The sequence below is a fragment of the Mirounga angustirostris genome, unplaced genomic scaffold (genome assembly GCF_029215605.1).
Source record: "Mirounga angustirostris isolate CCGP_5_RB_7025 unplaced genomic scaffold, mMirAng1.0.hap1 SCAF_5, whole genome shotgun sequence".
NCBI lineage: Eukaryota > Metazoa > Chordata > Mammalia > Carnivora > Phocidae > Mirounga > Mirounga angustirostris.
In genome coordinates, this window is record NW_026991713.1 from 30,959,561 (window position 1) to 30,980,044 (window position 20,484).

The 20,484-nt window shown below is 38.0% G+C and overlaps 1 protein-coding gene across 19 annotated transcripts in view; it reads left to right on the forward strand.

The window, feature by feature from the left end:
• Nucleotides 1-20,484, forward strand: part of KITLG (KIT ligand) — a 200,069-nt gene that overhangs the window by 34,787 nt on the left and 144,798 nt on the right. For 18 of the 19 annotated variants that reach the window (XM_064590809.1, XM_064590808.1, XM_064590810.1 and 15 more), the window contains one exon: nt 10,178-10,240. In XM_064590809.1, coding sequence (XP_064446879.1) covers nt 10,178-10,240 — 63 coding nt within the window. Of the gene's footprint in view, nt 1-10,177; nt 10,241-19,253; nt 19,306-20,484 lie in introns of all 19 variants that reach the window. The other variant, XM_064590813.1, reaches the window with a different exon arrangement.

Sequence of the window (20,484 nt, forward strand, 5' to 3'; positions counted from 1 at the left end):
GTAAAAAAAAGCTCATTCAGTGAATGAAGACCTAATGTGCTTCACTGTGGTAAACATCATGATCTCCTGTGGTGCTTATTAAAATTACAGGTGTCTGGACTGCACTCTAAGAAAAGGATACAATGATAGGTCTGAAGAAGGGCTCCGGACATCTCATTTTAAAGAAATTTCTGAAAGGAGATTTAAGAACTACTGCTCTAGATGGTCTGTTCAGTCAAAATTTGGAGACCAAAGTGTCTTGATCCTAATTTAGTCCCAATTCTTATTATGACTAGTTTTATCTATGTTACATAAATTTATATGGATGTCAGATTAACATGAGTCTCAAAAATATGATGCTTAAAGTAGTTCACAACTGGGAAATTACAGCTCTCATGGGGCTTGACTGTGGAGCTGAGGATGATCAGTGGAGATCTGCAGTGGTCCTAAGGAGCAAATATCAAATATATTGGCAGTGAATCATAGTTGGAAGATGATGGTATATTTGGCCACAGGCCAAACATATCCAAAATTAACATGGTATTTAAGAAAAATTACTTATATGCATTATTACTTGCTGAGTGTTTAAGGAAAACTACTTAATGAGCATTACTTCCTGTGAAATATCGAACCTGTTTTTTCAAGTGGTGTAAGTAGGTATTACAAGCACCTTCCAAGATTTTTCATCCTTGTCTTTGACCATCTGTTTATTTTCAGTCTGGTACCTATCTGCTGATACAATGAAAAATGGCAAGAAGCATCACTGAGAAAGAAGAGCCTGGAAAAGAGATATTTATTAATATTGACACTAAAAGATAAATCCTCACCCCAAGAAAGCAAATGTAAAATCATTAGACTGAAAAAAGAGGGTTTTTTTCTCCCTTCCAGCAAATGACTCAGGGAAATTTTTTAATTTCAAGAGTTGATCTAGTGAAATTAGTGTGTTTAATTTGGATTATTGAAAAAAAAATCAAGTTAGTAAAAATTGGACTCAGGGGTGACGGAGAGGCTCAGTCGGTTAGGTGTCCGACTCTTGTTTTCGGCTCAGGTCTTGATCTCAGAGTTGTGAGATCGAGTCCCATGTTGGGCTCTACACTGGGTGTGGATCCTGCTTAAGAGTCTCTCTCCGTCTCTCTATGCCTCCCCCCTTCTCTTTCTCTCTCCCCCCCAAAAAAAAAGATAGGACTCAGATTACTTCTAACTGACTAAAGACCTACATAATTCACAACCCATATTTCATAGAGTAGGAGATAGAAGAATAATCCCTGACCTCAAAATGTTCATGATCTAGTTTGGGAGATAAATTATCTCCATAAAAATATGAATGCATATCATTAATACCACAGTAACCACATACATGGATGCCATTTAAAAGATTTCATGTAGGACCAACCTGTGCTAATATATTGGTTAAGGAATGGATTTTGGAATTTGGTAGACCTGCATTTAAATCCCAGCTTTTTGACCTTAAATAACTACCTTTCTAAATCTGTTTCTACTTCTCAATTTTATCTTATAGATTAAATAAGAGAATGTATATGTAAATTTGTTTTTATCACAGTTATTGTCCTATAACTTCTTTGGGCCTCAGTTTCTTTATCAGTATTAAGATTAATAGTACTTCATAGAGTGATTATAAGGATTGAATCAGTAGAACAGTGTTAGGAACACAACAAGTGCCTGCTGAATATTAGCTATTAGAAGTGGTAGTAGTGATTGTGGGATCAGAGGATACTGGAGCTGAAAGGGAATTTAGAAACTGAGGGACGCCTGGGTGGCTCAGTCAGTTAAACCTCTGCCTTTGGCTCAGGTCATGATCCCAGGGTCCTGGGATCGAGCCCCATGTCAGGCTCCTTGCTCAGTGGGGAGCTTGCTTTTCCCTCTGCCTGCTGCTCCCCCTGTTTGTGCTCACTTGCTCTTGCACTCTCTCTCTCTGACAAAAATCTTTAAAAAAAAAAATAAATAAATAAATAAATAAGGAAACTGAGACGCAGGAATGGTGAAGCCCAGCTCTGGGTCCCGTTACCAGCACTGTGCCATCTACAACAGTAGTTTTCAAACTGGCTCCTAGCGTCCACACAGCCACTCTGCCTTCATTTGTGTATCTGGCTGTCCAAATAAGACTTGATGTGGAAAAAAGAATCGAGCTGAAAAAATGTTGGAAATCACTGCTATAAACCAGCATTTGTAGGATATCATTTGAGAATCATTCAATTACCACGTTTTAGGATACTTATGAAAAGTACCACTGCCAGGGCTCCCACTGCGGAAATAGAGTCTCAGCTTGTGAGGATGGGGTGTTTCCAACTAGCATCGTAGGTGATAGGGATTTGCATGGAAGTGCCAGAACTGCTTAGGCGATCATACTTCTAATGTTGGGGTTTTTTCATTTTGGGGGAAAAAAAAAAAAAAAAGAACAACAACAACAAAAAAGAACTTATTTTTTTTTTTAAATCTCTGAGTTATTATCAAAAAACAAATACCTTTGAAAACTAAAGACAGTTGTCCTGGTGGGTTTAATTGTTAGTATTAACAGGGGATGACTTATAAGGAAAAATAAAAAAGCAAAAAGCTTTCTCCTGTGTTATTTCTGAAAACCAGCGTTATACTAAGCTGCTGTACATGAGTGAGTTGGGATATTTAAATATAAGCAGAGATTTCCCCCCCTCGGTAGCAGTGATTCTTATGTGTTCTTATCCTTAGCCTAAAACTCATTAATTTGACTAATTCAGATAGCAACGTGAGGGACTTCAGAGTTATATAGATACAGAGAATCACGGCCTCTCTCTGAAGTACAGTGGGGCAATTCCATAATGATACTGGGTCAGGTTGCACCTGTTAGAATAATTCAGTAATGCCCTGCCTCAAGGAGGTTACATAGAACAAGAGGGATTTGCTTTACTGGCACAACCTTGGTACATTCGATTGGAGAGAAAAAAAGTAAGTTGACAGTACCACTTTTCTTACCTTGTGATCCCAGTAATCTCTTTGACTGAAATCATTTCTTTGCAGTCTCTACTGGTTCCTCCTCTGCATGAGGTGCAACTGGTACTGTGCCCACTGATCTGAAGTCTGTTTCCTTGGGATGGTTCTCATGTCACAGAAGCACATGATTTATGACCTTAAAAAAAAATGACAGTTTTTTTTAATCTTGGACACTTTGTGCTGCCCCTATAGTCCCCATGGTTTTCATTTGAAATCCTTCTGGCATGTTTGCTCAGCAGAATAGTTCATCTATTTACAGAACATTTTGCTTTATTTCTAAAAAATGTTGTAAGACTTGTTTTAAATGACAAACTCAGACCTACCTAAGGGAAGGGTCAAGTATATGGGAAGAGGATGAAACAAACTTTAAACATTTGTATCTCTGGGACAATTAGGCTGCAGCTTTTAACAGTTGTGTTCTAGAAGGAGGCATCCAAATATTGAAATAGTTCAAATTGGTTTCCTCTTTTGTTCTTCGTACTGTTCCCTTCATTTGTGATCATAGTTTTCTTTCATTTGGGGGAATTTAAATGTGACTATGTTGCTTTTTAAAAACCTTTTTGTTTTAAAATATCTACTGAGTAATTATTTGTCTTCCTCAAAATGTTCAAGGCAGGTTGCTCCCCAGCCCCATCTTATAAAGGTGAAATTACTCTGTCTTTCCCAGGTCAGTCTACAAATCAGAATAGAATTAAAACTAAGGAATTCATAGTTTTTCTGGTCTTATGATAGGCACTTATTTTAAAACATGACTCTTAGAGTGTAATGTAATGGGAGTTTATAAAAATATCTCAGATAAATTTCACTTTGGACAGTTTTGAATAATCCTGATTTTTATTCCTCTTCAAGTACAATGTTTTTCAAATAGAATTACTACTGCATTAAAATAAAGTTTTGGAGTCTCTGAGTCTTTCCATTTCTAGATGAATTCTGAGCTTTTCTAAGTATATCTTCTCTTTAAAAGCAGAAATCTCAGGGGTGCCTGGGTGGCTCAGTTGGTTAAGTGGCTCAGGTCATGATCCCAGGACCCTGTGTCAGGCTTCCTGCTCAGTGGGGAGTCTGCTTCTCCCTCTGCCTCTCCTCCTTGCTCATGCTCTCTCTCTCTCAAATAAATAAATAAAAATTTTAAAACATCTTTTAGTAAAAAAAAATAATAAAAAAAATAAAAGCAGAGATCTCAGAGGCACCTGGGTGGCTCAGTCAATTAAGCCTCCTACTCTTGATTTCAGCTCAGGTAATGATCTCAAGGTCATGAGATCGAGTCCTTACATCTGGCTCCACCCTTGACAGATTCTCTCTCTCCCCCTCTCCCACTTACCCACTTGTGTTTTCTCTCTCTCAATATATCTTTAAAAATAAAAAAATAAAAGCAGAGATCTCATGGGGGTGCCTGGGTGGCTCAGTTGGTTAAACATCCAACTCTTGATTTTGGTTCAGGTCATGATCTCAGGGTCTTGAGATTGAGCCCTGTGTCAGGCTCCAGGCTGAGCATAGAATAGAACCTGCTTAAGATTCTCTCTCCCTCTGCGCCCTCCCCCCCGCCCCCGCACTGTGCCTGCATGCTCTCTCTCTCTCAAAAAAATAAATAAATAAAATAAATAAATGAAAGCAGAGATCTCCTACAGTCTTTTGGGGTTGGGTTTTCCTTTTTCTATTTTGGACCTTTGAAGAACAATGGTTTGACAGCTGGATAATTTTTAAAGTTTATTTTTATTAGTTTGCTACACTTAGCATTTTAATTTCTTCTCCTGCAGTCGGTAGAAATTTCCTCTTCTATTTAAAACTAAATTTTGGACTAGCAGTATTCAAAGAAAGGACAGAAGTGTATTGGAAAGAATATTTGTAAAAACTGACAAATGCCCTGCTATATTACCAAATGTGGCAGTCTTATTGTGAAGAAAAAAATCATCCTTCCTTTATAGAATGAACCACTTAGGTACTATAGTTCTTGTTCCTTGACTTTTTAAAGCAAGTTATTGTGTGAGTATCCAACAACCATGCAAAGCATTTTATTTGGATGCTGTCCTTTAATCATTACAAACCTAGGAGGTAATTATTTTTACCCCCAGTTTATTGATTAGGAAGCTGAGACCTAGTGATAACTAACTTGACCATCCTTACCTGGAAATAGAAAACTGAGTGGAGAAGTTCAAACCCATAACTACCTGTCTCTGGAACACATGAACCTAGTTCATAATTTACAATGTCTTAATTTAAGATTTAAATGTCAACTGCAGTTTAAGAATTATCATTGTAACCTCTTGAATTTTATTTCCTAGGTAGTAGTCACCTTATGATTAAGAAGTGGTCCTATTGTAGATCTTCTTTAAAAAAAAATTTTTTTTATTTTTTATTATTTTTTGGAGGGAGATGAGTCCTCTATTTAGGTATTTTTCACTGAGAAAAGAGGACTCAGAAAAGTCTTGTAAAGTTGTCATCTTATTATTTTTTTTAATCTCTGAGTTATTATCAAAAAACAAATACCTTTGAAAACTAAAGACAGTTGTCCTGGTGGGTTTAATTGTTAGTATTAACAGGGGATGACTTATAAGGAAAAATAAAAAAGCAAAAAGCTTTCTCCTGTTATTTCTGAAAACCAGCATTATACTAAGCTGCTATACATGAGTGAGTTGGGATATTTAAATATAAGCATAGATTTCCCCCCCTCTGTAGCAGTGATTCTTAAACTTCTCTGGGTCTGATGAGACTCTGGAAACTGTGAACTCTTTCTCCAGAGACGTTCACTTATGCACAACATTTCATGTATAGTACCGAGGGAATCAGGAGTTACTACTATTGCATTTTGATTCTTTTTATTTATTTATTTATTTGAGAGAGAGAGAATGAGAGACAGAGAGCACGAGAGGGAAGAGGGCAGAGGGAGAAGCAGACCCCCTGCCGAGCAGGGAGCCCGATGCGGGACTCGATCCCGGGACTCCAGGATCATGACCTGAGCCGAAGGCAGTCGCTTAACCAACTGAGCCACCCAGGCGCCCTGCATTTTGATTCTTAACCTTGCACCAGGGAGAAACAACTGAGACAAGGAAGTGTTTCAGCAAAGATGTCCAAGAAGCCACTGATTTCATGAGACCTCGATGACATTTGAATCATGAGATCCAAAGATTTTAGATTAGTGATCTAGAGAGGGCATTAAGCGTTCTAACTTTGAGTTCTTTTTTCTTCTGAGTCCAAATACCTTTAGGACCTGGTATGCAGCCAGTGCTTGTTGGCGTAAAAAGACTTTTTCTTGGCTGAGTTTTCAGCGTTTTCTCATGATGTTCCCTTATGCGTTTGGCTTTGTATTTGTGTTTCCCAGTGTCACTGAGTATGGTCAATCCTAAAGACACCCAATGGGGCCCATCTAGTAGAGCGAGCCCATCATAAAGTGACTTGTTTTTGCAGTTTTATGCATTTTACAATCTGGCATAGTATTGACATGTTCAAACGCCAAACCACAAAAGCTCATTAGGATAATTTGGCTTTGGGCAAAATTCTCCATCAATTAAGTTCCATTTTGTTTTTTGTTTTTTGGGGGGTTTTTTTGTTTGTTTTTTTGTTTTTTGTTTTTTTTTGTCCTGGGCTTATTTTACTAGAATTGATTTGTTTTCAAAATCTATAGTTTTGATTACTCATCCATTTAACCCTATCATCAGGCTACTTCCCTGGAATCTAAACCTCATTTCTGGTTTTTTCATCTTCCAATCTCTATATAAATATTTAATACACATTCAGCACTTTTCTAGTGGTCTTCTAAACTTTTCCTGGTCTCCGTTCTATCCTTGGTCCAATCCATACCTTCCAAACCTGTCTTCCTGAATTTACTATCCTGATCCCTCCTTGTTTGGATGCCCAGTGTAGCACCACTACTTCCATGAGAAACTTAGATCTGACTACATTTTTAGTAATTACCTAGTACCCTTTATTTTGCAGACAAGTGGTAGAAGTTCTGTGGAGAGGAAATGAGGCAGAAGTGACTTGCTTGTAGGGTTTGGTGGTAGAGCATGTCCTACTGGACGTCACTGCCTCCCATTGGGCCTCCTTAGCCCAACAGTAAAGTCCTTCTCTAATGTGGTTTTCTTGGCATATTTCCTTCCTCTTGCCTGCTGGAGCCTGATTTATCTGTCCGTGGTCTCCCAAACACACCTGTGCTTTCCCATTTCCTTTTCTTTGCATATGACCCCTCCTCCATCTAGAACATCCCACTCTCTTGCAATTAATAGAAACTCATCTTCGTGTACATACCATGCTTAAGCACTAGGTGTTTCAAATGAGTTATTTAGTCCTTATTTAGTCTTTAGAAATTCACTAGCTAGATTTTTGTTATGATTCCCCTTTTACACATGTCGAAATTAAAGCAGATTAAGTAACTTGCCCAAGATCTGAGTTAACACGCAGGAGCCCTGGATCCAACAGTGTGTCCCCAGAACCCCTGTGCTATGATTCCTCCGTCAAACTAACATCTTCTGAATCCCAGGCCAGAGGCTCCCTCCCTCTGCACTGTCAGACTTTCTGATCAATGTACATCAAAGAAGCTGACTTTATCGCAAAAATATCTGTGTTCTCTGAGTGCTCTTCAACACACCCCCAAGTGCTTAGAAAGTCATAAAATAATTCATGAAGCAACCATAAAAATCTACACCTTGACTTCCTAAGTTCTCTTCCAAATGTAATTGGAAAAGAACCAATGTCAGCCAAGAGAGTAATAAAGGGAGACTGTTCTGGAGAGGATGGTGCTGAGCAAAGCATGGAGGGCTGGGTTTGTATCCTCCCTCCATCAAGAACTCCTGATGCCTGCTACCTGGAGATACCAGTTAGCCCCCTGGAGCCTCCATGTCTTCATCTATAAAACAGACTTAATAGTATATATCTCATGAGATCATGGCAAAGGCTGTATATGAAAACTTGTTATAAATCACAAAGCATTTTTCAAAAATAGAATTTTCATCCCATCGGAAATTAAATCTCCGTAAATCAGTTTAAGACAGAAATTATTACTATAGACCGCCCCCAAGTAGTAAGGTATGGAGATTTCAGTGTGTTTCAGTAAGGTTTCTTTGACTTCTTTCAACTGATTCTTATATATAAATTACTAATAAAATGGAATTGGCCATATCCCTTACATTTTTTTCCGCTCATTAGGTTTATGTATATACTCCGGTCCTAAGCTTTCTGAATACTAATTCTGTCAATTTTATATAGGTAGGTAGATACAGATAATGTGAATTATTCTTAAGGAGGGGCTAGAATGTCAAGCAGGTTGTGTTCAGAACACCGGCCACTTCTTGTCATGTTTCTCCATCTGGAATGGCTTTAATTAACATGGTTGGTTCGTAACATAGTAAAATGTTGCTGTTCAGTCTAATTCCGGTGTTTCTCCCTGCAAAAGTGTCAGCTGTGTCTTTGCCAGCAGAGCTTACATAAAATGGGTCATTTTGCTCTTCAAAAATGGGCATGAAGATCCAAAGACAAAAGAAATTTTAGAAGCCTGGTGGGAAATTTGACCGAGAGGAAGGAAGTACCCAGGACAAATGTGCAGAGAGTGGATGAAATGTGTAGTAGAACCACAGTGGCGAGGGAGGCTTGACTGTCAGAGAGCTGAGTTTTAGTCCATACTTGACACCCAGGAACTGTGCGACCTTGGTCTAGTCACTTGACCTCTTTGAGCCTCAAGCTCTTTGTCTGTTCAATAGAGATAATATGTCACAGGGATCAGAATATTGGATGTGATCCTGCCGCGTAAGCCCTGATTGAGCACAGTACCTGGCACATACTGAGAAAATATCAGCCTCGAGACTGAGATGAGTGTGAGGTGGTACCATTAGAGGGATCAGTTCCTACCTTGGCTCCCTTCTGACTCACTTAGGCCTTTGCCTATATTCCTTTCTCACCAAATTGTTCTCAGATTCTAGAAGCTTTTGGCATGGCCAGGAAGAAACCTACAGATTGTGTTATGGGAGACTTGTCAGAGGTGACCTAGTCCAGCAAACATGAGCAAGATCCTACCTTAATATGGGGAAGAGCAAAGATTTCAGAGAAAGGATGAAGGGGAAAATCTGCAAAAGTAAGGTTAGACCTGCTGAAGATGTAATAGTGCAAAACCACTTTTTTACACCATATATTGTCTTAAGACTCATGGTCTAAATCAGTTGTTGGCTGTATTTAGCTGGAAATTGTAATCATGGTGGTATGACAGAGCTGGTGCTGTATGTAGGAAAGGAGATAAGAGAACCTAGAAATCTAGAACCTAAAACTCTGATAAGAGAACCTAGAACCCCAGGATCCATACCTGGGAAGTCAGTTGCCAATATATCCCTCAATATAGAATATGGATTGTTTATGATGTGTTTGGCACATTCAGTTATCACAGTTCATAAATTGGCTATTTGACATGGGGACCTTCATCTCCATTTTATAGATGAGAGAAAGAAACCAAAGTACAGAATTTGATTTGGTTCCAAATCAGGTGTTTGTTCAACACATGCCACAGTGACTGATGGAGATGAGTTAGATATTTTTTAAAAGCCTTTAAAAGAAGCTAGGCAGACATTCGACACATTTCCAATGTTCAGGCCTATGTAAGCAGATTAAGTTATCTCACAGAACTGAATCTCTACAAATTATTTAATTAGAAACCATTTGCATTTCATAAGTAGTAGCGTTCTTTTGAGTTTCACTGACATTTTTTTCTAGGATCAACAAGTTCTCAAACTTGCATCAAAATCACCTGGAGGACTTAAGTAAGATTCAGTAGGGCTGATGTGGCCTGAGAATTTGCATTTTTAGCAGTTCCCTGGTGATGTTGACACATCATTTTGAGAACGATTGACTAAAAAAACCAAAACAGAACATTGTATTACTGATTCTTTGGTGAAACAGTATGAAAACAGTCCTGGAAGGGATTCCAAGACCACAGATAGAAATTGAAATTTAGATGTTTCCAAAACTCACTGGATTATACTTATACTCATTACTGAATGTGGAGTCTAAAAGACTTGTATTATTACTGTATTTTTGGAGAGTGCTTTTGATTACAAAAGGAAATCAAGAATGGAAAATCACTATGAAAATATTGAAAAGCAATGGTAACTTAAAAACAATATAACAGGTTTGTATGTATTTTTTTCCCACTAAAAATAGTATGATTAATTGCTATGTGTGAATTTTCTCATGGATTTTTTTTCCCTTTTTTTTCTTCTTTTTTTGGTCTCTGCAGGTGGCAAATCTTCCAAAAGACTATAAGATAGCCCTCAAATATGTCCCCGGGATGGATGTTTTGGTAAGTAAACTGTACATTTCTGAGTTCCTTTTTAGTAGCTGACAAAAGAGATGGGATCATTCTATTGAGACAGGAAATTACCAGCCATTTAGGAGTTAGCTAATTGTCAGTATTTGAAGAAAGTATCCTTGGAATTCAACTTGGATGGTTTTGTTTTTGTTTTATCCTCAAGTGACTGCTAAACTTTACTTAAGGGTAAGCATTTCAGCACGTGTCTTAGACCTGTTAATTCTAAAGTGAAAAAGATCATCTTCCTTAGAGCTAGCCACAGATTTCTCTTTCCTTTAGCTTCCTCCTAAAAAATGCTTGAGTGTAAAATTGGGCACATTTTTTGCTTATTCTGAAAAGGTCCTTTATAAGTCTCTTTCCTATTTAATTTGAGACCACCATGTATTTTATCTCAGAATTTATTAGTCAAAAGATTCTGAGAAACTAACAACATAAATATGAGGTTATGATTATAAATACACCTTTATTGCTGCAACCAAGAAATTTTAATTATTTTCCTGATTACAAGTTATCAGAATTCATACATGAAGAAATCTTGCAAGCATAGAGATGCCTATGTACCCACCGCATAGCTTGTTAAACCTTACCATGGTGCAATATTTGCTTCAAATATATTTTTTAATGAAACATTATAAATATTACTAAAGACCCCTGTATTGCCTCTTTCTTGTCTCCACTGGTCCCCACTTTGTCTCTTACAGACAATTTGACTATTAGGAACAAGTCTTCTGTGCTGGAATTTTTCATTCCACTGCATGTTTTCAAGGCTTGGCATGGGGATAGCATCCCTTGGGGTTGTGTCCAGTGCAACAAGCCTTAGTAACGCTGCCTGCTCTTTTCCATTTACTGCAAATCTGTACTAACACATAAGTTACTGTATTTTTTGCAGACTTAATAGCATTATACTGTATATACCACTTTGCACCTTGCTTATGTTTTGTAACACACATTTGACATGTGCTGATCCATGTTGATTCATTTTAACTGCTGTATTGTGTTCCTTGAGTTAATTTAAAATCATTTGGGTGACTCCGCAAGTAGACATCTTTCCATGATTTATGAAGTACTGATTACAGATCCACTTTGCGTAAGCTGTCTTAGGCTTTGAGTACTTTTTGTGGGTTAGTCAATCAAAATTATTACCAGTTTCAGTGTGTTAACACGTCGCTAAGTGCTTGTGCTTAAAAAGTCTTTCAAAGACTGACTCTAACGTTATCATTTCAAGAGAATGTCAAAGGCCTATTTCTTTTCATTAGGAAAGTAAACATTTTAGTTAGCATGAACTATCTAAAGTTCCTTAGAACATTTCTCTTCATGTTGAACCAGATATCCTCAAATCTAGGTCAGTGTCTGTCCCATTGAATTAGGGAGAGTTCTCTGGAAATAGGAATGTAAAATCATAGCAGACTGGAAGTTAATTAATCATTCAATTACTCAGGGAACAAGTACAGTATTTGTTTAGGAAAAAATATGGAGCCAGCACCTTACCAGATACTTTAAGAAACAAACACATCATGTAGCCTTATGTGCAAAAGACTTTAATAATAACTAGGTGTGGGGGGATGATTGGGCCTTTATATAATGCTTTTTTTTTTTTTAATTTTCAAAATGATTTCACATATTTATCTCCTTGGATGATTAGAAAAACCCTTCCAGGAAGGCAAGATAGCTACTGTGATTTGTGTGATTTCTGTTTTACAAATGACACAAACTGAGGTTTACAAGTACTTACCCAAGTATTTACTAAAAAGTGACAGTCTTAAAAAGAAACCTTAGGTCATCTGACATTTAACCTTGGGTTACAGAATGTGAGTATCTAAATAATTACAATAGCAAGGGAAGGTTTTTGTCTTTTTTTTTTAGATATTTTATTTATTTGAGGGAGAGCAGAGGGAGAGTGAGAAAGGGAGAAGCACACTCCCTGCTGAGGAGGGAGCTAGATATGGGGCTCAATCCCAAGACCCTGAGATCATGACCTGAGCTGAAGGCAGACAACCGACTGAGCCACCCAGGCGCCCAAAAGGAAGGTGTTCTAAGTGAAACATTCAAGTAATAAAGATGTACCCTGACCCTGACTGGAGAAGCATTTAGGTGTGTGATTGCCAAACTGACTCAAAGAAATCATGCAGCTCTTAATGTTAAACTGAAAATAACAAAATAGATTATTTTGTGCTGGTATAATCATAGATTGTGCTAAATCACAGATTTCAGTATGGGCTGGTGGTAGCAAGAGCCAAACTTGTAAAAATAAAGCTGATTCATTGCCACATTTTTTTTTCGTGCTTCTGTAATTGAGAAAAGTCCACTATTATTTGATCTTGGCATACTGTCCTGGCACAACTGGAGAAACTTTGTTCTTGGCTACCACAATTGGCAAGAAAAATAAGCCCGTGCAGAAGGCTTTGGGCAGAAACTGGTCGTAGGCTTTGTTTTACCTTTATTTTAAAATGTGAGTTTCTGCCAAGACCAGAGGAGTTTCCCAGTGGAGAGGCCAGTGATGATTTGTCAGTGGTCAGAATCCCAGCTGCCTTATCTTTTGTTTCTAAACAATAGAGGGCGGAGTAGAAATCAGAATGGGTACCAGAAAGATTCTTTGGGGCCAAAGCAATAAAATTCTGCTTGAGGCACCAGGCAGAAAAAGGCTCTAGAATAGAATACAGTTCATTGTCATGCTTTTGCTTTAAAAATCTGCTAAATACTCCTGGGGGGGGGGGGGGGCACTACTTTTCTAAGAGACCTCCTAGAAAATTACCTAGCAAATTCTCTCTCACAAATAGCAGGATGTGACCAATCAGTTGGTACTTAAATCTGATGATAATTACCAATTCTATTTTAAACTCTTGAAACTATAATATTGCCAGACTGTTCGGATTTTAAGTCACTAACCATAAAAATCCTAAACGTTTCTGATCCTTCTATTTACCAGTAATGTTACCACAGGAAGACCAAAAATTGGGTTGCTGAATTTGGGCCACACATCTAGTCATTCTAATGTTTATAAAATGATATAAACTATGACTTGCTTGTAGTATTTGAGTAAAAAAGACATTTCAGTTTTAATTAGATTCATCAGTTTTAACTTTTTATTCAGAAATAATTTCAAATTTACAGAAAAGTTATGAGTTCTAAGAACACTCACAAACTCTTTAATCCATATTCATCTATTTTTAACACTTTGCCTCATTTGCTTTACTGAACGCTTGCTTTCTGTGCACAGGCTGTTATTTTTCTAAACTCACTGAGTCACTTGTATACTTAATGGCTGTTTGCCCCTCAGTACTTAAGTGTGTATTTCCTAAGTAAAAGATTTTCTCTTATGTAACCACAGTATGGTTGTCAGTTTCAATAAATTTATCAATAACCCAAATATTTAAATCTATTGGCTGTATTTCAGTTTTATCAAAATTTATCTTTTTTTTTTTTTTAAGTATTTCTTTTCCTCCAGTACAAGATCCAGTCTAGGATAATGGTTTTTGCATTTTTGATATTATGTGTGATAGAATAATGGTTCCCCAAAGATGTCCTAGGCTGTGAATATATCACCTTATGTGATAAAAGGGACTTGCAAATGTAATTAATGATTTGGGGATGGGGAGTTTATCTGGGATTATCCAGATGGGCATGATCTAATCTTGTGAATCCTTGTAAGAGGGAAGCACGAGTGTGAGAGCCGGAGAGAACGATTAAAAGATGTTGCACTGTTGGCTTTGAAAATGGGGCAAGGGGCCACAGGGCAAGGGATGCACGTGGTCTCCAAAAGCTGGAAAAGGCAGGGCGCCTAGGTGGCTCAGTTAAGTTGTCTCCCTTCAGCTCAGGTATGATCCCAGGGTCCTGGGATTGAGCCTGGGCTCCCTGCTTAGCAGGGAGTCTGCTTCTCCCTCTCCCTTTGCCCCTCTCCCAGCCCGTGCTCTCTTTCGCTCTCTCTCAAATAAAAAAATAAAATCTTAAATAAAATAAAATAAAAGCTGGAAAAGGCAAGGAAAGCAATTCTCCTGTAGAGCCCCTAAAAGAAACCTAGCCCGTGTGAACACCTTGATTTGAGCCTAGTAAGACCTGTTTTAGATTTCTGACCTCAGGAAGGGTAAAATTATTATTTTGTGCTGTTTTAAGCCCACTAAATTTGTGTAAACTAATATCTCATGTCTCTTTAGTCTACTTTAAGAGTTCCTCAGATTTTGTATGTCAAGCCATGGTGCTGCGTAAATGATGAGGCATCCTCAGCTTATCACACCTAGAGGCACACAGTGACCATCTTCCCCTTGAGGTGCTTAAACAGATCCCCTGGTTAAGGTGTTCCACTAGTTCTGTGTATTTCCTTGTTAGCAACTCTCAAACAATATTTGAGGGAGATGTCTTAAGACCATGTACAGTTCCTCATCAAAGTTTCTCTTAAAAATTTAGCATCCATTGATGATTCTTACCTAAACCATTCTTTATGTCACATCAGTTTTTAATTATTTTTAAAGGCAAGGTTGAACAAAGAAGCCATTGGGAATATGTGACATCATTCTAAGCATCATCCTGCGGGCCGCCTTCCCTGAGCAGCACCCTTCCCTGGGTCTGCAGGATTCCAGTTCTCAATTCTTCCCGCCTTCTTTTGCTGGGCCCTGCTGCCTCTGGGCTCCTCTCATTTCCCTTGCCATTCCAGCACTTCCCGTTTGAGGTTTTGACTCTTCTTGAGTAGACAGAGTGATTAAACAAACAAACACATACCTAATTATTTTACCCCTCCTTCTTCATATGCTTTGAATGTCTGTATGCCTGTAGTTCTTAGGAAACAGAAAAAAGGAGCTCCTGAAACAAGGCCCCCGAGACCCTCATGATGTGGCACCTTTCCAAATCCTCTTCCAGCCCCAAGTCCCCACGTGCTCCCTGTGGCCCCTGTTCCTCTGTGCGCAGCTTCCTTTGTACCTAATCGGACCTTTGATTCCAGTAACTCCAGACTGATGGTTTCATCTTCACTTGTGTAAGGGAACCTTCCCTTTCCTCCTTGATGAAACCAAATCCTCTGGTTGGAAAACACTCTTTGTGACCTTCTTCAAAGTAGCAGTTTTCCGTTGGTGGATTTATTTAATTGATAACCTTCCACTTAAACCTGTCAGCTTCATGAGGGCAGGGATTGTCTCTGTTTGCTCTGTTTTATATCGTCAATGCCTAATGACTGATAGGCACTTCATGAATATCTGCTGAGAGAAAGTGAACAAGGAAGGAGAAAAGTTCTTATGTAATCTCTTGTTGTTTCCCCGAGGCACAAATTTGACCTGAATAGAGTCCACAAGATTATTGTATTGATTGAGTGCCTGTAACTCCTCAAACAATATCTGCACAACATTATTGCTGTCTTTTTTTTTTAGATATATGTACATTTTATTAAAAATCTTATGTATAAAGTATTATGCAATTTTTAGGAATCATGGTTTCCATGAGGCGCCTGTTAAACTACTTTCATTGAGTCATTTCCATATTTAAGGACTTTCTCATTGTTCCAGTGAATAAAGGCTGAATGCCAAATTCCTGAATCTGATGTTCATGACTCTTCATAATCTTGCCTCATCCTAACCAGCTCATCTTAGTATCTATTACTCCCCAACACAAACCCACCACCCCAGCAAGATGCATCCCTGCCTCCTAAAATTACCGTGCTTATTCTCAACTCCAAGACTTTGCTCAGTGCTACTTCCCTTTGCCACGAATGCCCTTTCCTCTTCCATCCACTCATTCCATTTCTACCTGCAGAATCATGCACTATCTCGTAGCTGAAGGCAACCTCATGGTCCTCTCATCCAAGGTCAGGATGAGATCCCACTTTCTCCCCAGGCCCATTTCCTACCATTCAAGACTATGCTCTCTTCCCTGTATCATTTGGCCAGTAAAAACTGGCATTACCCCTGCTCCGCTTGGTTCGGGAGACATGGTGGTCAATAACCACCAACATGGTATCTGATCTGTGGACCTTACCTTTTAGCTCATTATCTCTGAATTTTTATAGAATTTGTCCAGAAGCTATTCATTTTGGGTACCTGATGATATATTGCTTACAGAGCTATTTAAAACTGTATATGTTATATATTTGTCTCAAAGTGTTGTGAGAAATAATTAAGATCAGAAAAGCCCAAGATATAGAATATATACATTTGTCAGATGTTATCATTATTTTGTTATGTTTTCTCTTTTTACTGTATCTTATTTATCTAAAGATTAGGGATCAAATCTTTCACTCCTCTGTATTCTTCGCCATTCAAGCAGGTAGGTGTTACTCAAAAACTGCTTACCAGTAAACATTTAACTGTTAACAAAAAAATGTCCTGATTTCCAAATCTTGAAGGAGTCCATCTTATTTGTTTAGAGTTCTTTGGTTCTCACTAACAGTGATGAATTGAAACTTAATTTAAAGAAGGAAAGAAAGAAAAAAAAAAAGAAAGAAAGAAAGAAAAATTCCAGTTATAAGAATGCTGAAGAACAGCATTCTAGTAAAAAAGCGAGGATGTGGCCAGGCTTCATGAAGGGACTCCACCAGGATTGGAAAACTACCAGGTTTTCCTTTTCCTCTCTTTGAGTCTCTGCATCTCTGCCTTATTCTGTTTTGTCTGTGCAAAATTTCTTTGTGTTCCAGTCACCTGGTGAAATGTAGCTACCCCAGACTCCCAGCTTTATATATTTGCAGTTGTAGAGCTGCTCAGAGACTGTTCAGTTTCTATTACCTTACAGGTTTGGGTGGGGGAGACTTCCCAACTGGTCCAACTGGCTGAGGGATCTACCATTATCCAATCAGTTAGGGCCACAGGGCAAGTTCATAGGATCCATACCTAAGGCTCAACCCCTACGATTAGAAGTACTTCCTATAGAAATAGATTAAATCAGCCAAGTAGACACTGTATTTATCTACTTCTACCTCCTATATAATAAGAAAGTATGTATGTAAAATGAGTAAGTATAAAATGTGAAATGAATAAAATAGAACATTAAATACTATTTTTAAGTGGCTCTTTTGTGTACTCAAAGTACAGGGCCCATCTTAATAAGTGATTATATTAAGACACTCTTCAGAATATCTAGACCATTACTCTCTGGTAGAAACATAATGGAAGCCATATATGTAATCTTAAAAATTGTTCAGTAACCACATTTAAAAAAAAGTAAAAAGGAATGTGGGAATAGGTAAAATAGTTTTTATTGCAGTATATCCAAAATAACATTCTACCTTATCAAAATAAATTAATGGAATTTTAAATTTTTTCATATTCAAAATCCACTGTGTATTTCATACCTATAGCATACTTCTGTGCAGACATTAAATTTTCATCAGAAATATTTACTCCACATTTAGATTTTCATAAAATTTACAATTGATAGTGCAGATTCATATACCTAAGTTTTTTCCAAATACACTTAAAAGTTTTCCAGGCATGGGCAGCTGGGTAGCTCAGTAGGTTGAGCATCTGACTCTTGATTTGGGCTCCAGTGGTGATCTCAGGGTTGTGAGATCGAGCCCCATGTGGAGCTCCATGCTTAGCACAGTGTCTGCTTGAGATTTTCTCTCTCCCCTCCCTCTGCCCCTCCTCCTGCTTGCACGTGCTCTCTAAATAAATAAAATCTTCTTTAAAAAAACCTTTCTCCAGTCACTGAATCATAAGTAAAATTAAAATTTTAGTGCTTTAGTCATGCTAGCCACATTTTGAGTGATAAGTAGCCACAGCGGCTAATAGCCCCTGTATTAGCTAGCACAGATTAGATAGACCCCATTATTTTACGGAGAAACATGAAGCTCTGAATAGATTAAATGACTTGACTAAAATCACAAAGTGTGTTAACAGTTGGGACTAGACACTGAGTTTCTAGTTCATCATTTCTGCCCTTACCTACCATGCTGTTCCTTCCTCACTGTGCTATTTTGTGTCTGGCTCAGGGACCATTTATAGGCCTGCCCTGGGAAACAACATATATTTATAGTGTTTGGGCTGATTACCATCTTAATCAGATTGAGGTTTCTACATCACTTTAATTCAAGCAAGAAAATGAAAGTTATATGCCTAAAGTGAATACTGAAGACCCAAATTAATTGTTTAGGGAGAAGACCAAAATAAATCATGACAAAACCCAGCTCCTCCAAAAGGGAGGTAAGATTTTAGAGATTCCACACCAGGATTGTGAGCACACACTGTTTTGCAAAGTGCTTTTATAGAAATGTTTGAAATTTGCCTGCCGTGGAATGTTTGGAAGTAGCAGGGGAGTGTCTATTCTCCAGCCCTAAGAGTAAATACTAGAAGGAGAATAAAGGAAGTCCACTAAAGGCAGTTGGCATTTGCTGTTTGGTTGTGACAACTGGCTCAGAGAAATTTATTTTCGTCAGTATGACTCTGAATTCACTGAAGTAACACAGAAAGAGTCAGTTCTGTTCCCCAGAGCTCTCTTAGTTGAGTCTAAGGACCAATATGCTTGGTCCAGATGTGAGACCACAAGACTCATGGCCAAGTTGGCAGAAAAAATACTGCAGCTGCATGTGCTTTGTACCACTGGTAAAAGAACTAGGTGAGTCTTGGTTTGGTGTTCTAATGTTTCTGTTTTAAATTTATTGTACAACCTTGAACAAACCACTTCCCTGCTCTAGGTCTTGGTTTTCCCATTTATGAAATTGTTGGGACTGGAGCAGGTGGTCTTCAGTATTCCTTCCAGATCTAAACTATTGTAATTCTCAATGGCACGGCTCTAGGTTCTTTTGATTTCTCAGCCAGGAGGTAAATGCTGGAAGCACAAGAGGAAAGAAAGGAATGCTTTGTGCCCTGGGCATTCATACCTCTAATTCTGGCTAGACTTGGTTTTGACACACACACATCAAAGAAAACAAAAACAATTTAACTGGGCAGTAATGCTGGTAATTAGATTAGTTGGATTAGAAGACAGCGTGCATGCTTATGAATATTCCTCAGAGGGCTCATGGTTTTATGAGTCAGTGCTTTTCTCCCTGAAAATCTCTAATGGATACATTATCCCAACTCCTTTGTAGGGAACTCTCACAATGGAGATACCTACCTGGGACCCACTAAGGAAGCGCACAGGTATCTCTATACTTACAGCTACCAAATGGAGAGTAGCACCAAGCGTGTGCATGAAGAAATGTTATTGTCGTTTTGTCCAGTTTCAGCCTCTAATTCCATAAAGCTAATGGTACCTGCTCTTAGAGACTCCTTCTGCACCTAAGACTGATGCAGAATATTGTGTCAAATTCTTTCAGCTGATAAACCCGAACAATTTCTTGAATGAAGCAGGGGGTAGAAGAAGAGAAAAGCATGCCAGACTGAGCAAGTCCCCAGGATGTTTGTAAAGTACACAGTTTCAGCCAGGGTCTCAAATGTATCAGTTCTGGGACTGCAGGGGTGTTATATCACGTATCATACATTATGTATTTTATATACTCATATATGACCTATTTTAAATTTATGTGTGGTTTTAGAATGTGCAAAGGTATTTTTATTATTGGTCGTCAGAAGCAGTCCTATTCTAGTTATGTTTAGAATGCTCTTAAGTATAGGAGTTTTTATATCTTTTATTTAATCATTTAGTTAAATCATTAACTTGTCATGGTGCTTTAAAATCCCTTAGGAAGTTTACAGCTTTTAAACAAATCTTTAATGGTGGTGGCATGGTGGCAGGTCAAGAATTACCGATGCATTAATTCAGTTAGCATTCTAGAATGATACATGTTACATAGGAATTGAAAGCATGTTTTTCCAGTAGTCTTAGCCAGAGTTGCTGTAATTAACCCAGAAAATGTAAGATAGAGACTACCAAGAAAGAAGATAAGAAATTGAGAGTCTGGAGTTAAGGAAAATCCAGACAGATTTTCCCTTTCAAAGCAAGGAGAATATTTTGTTTTGTAGGTATATATAGGTGAATGGAAAATTAAATTATATGTACTTCAAGAATTTGAGAGGTACCTCTTACCTCACTTCTTTGGCCTCCTGTGTGGTTTTATCAACTTTCCTAATTCTTCATATTCTTCAGCTAGTAAAATAGAGAACATTATTTGTATCTTACATTCTTCTGATGAATGTTGTGAGTTGATACTTATACAGAACTATTTAAGCTTAAAATGGTCTCTAAAAGCTAAGGAATAGTGATAATAATGCCTATTATGAAGGCAAAAGGAAAAATTATATTTGAGAAACTTAGAGCCTTCAATCATCCGTTTCCTAATCATCATCTTGGAGGAGTCAAGAAGCAGATCTATCATCTCA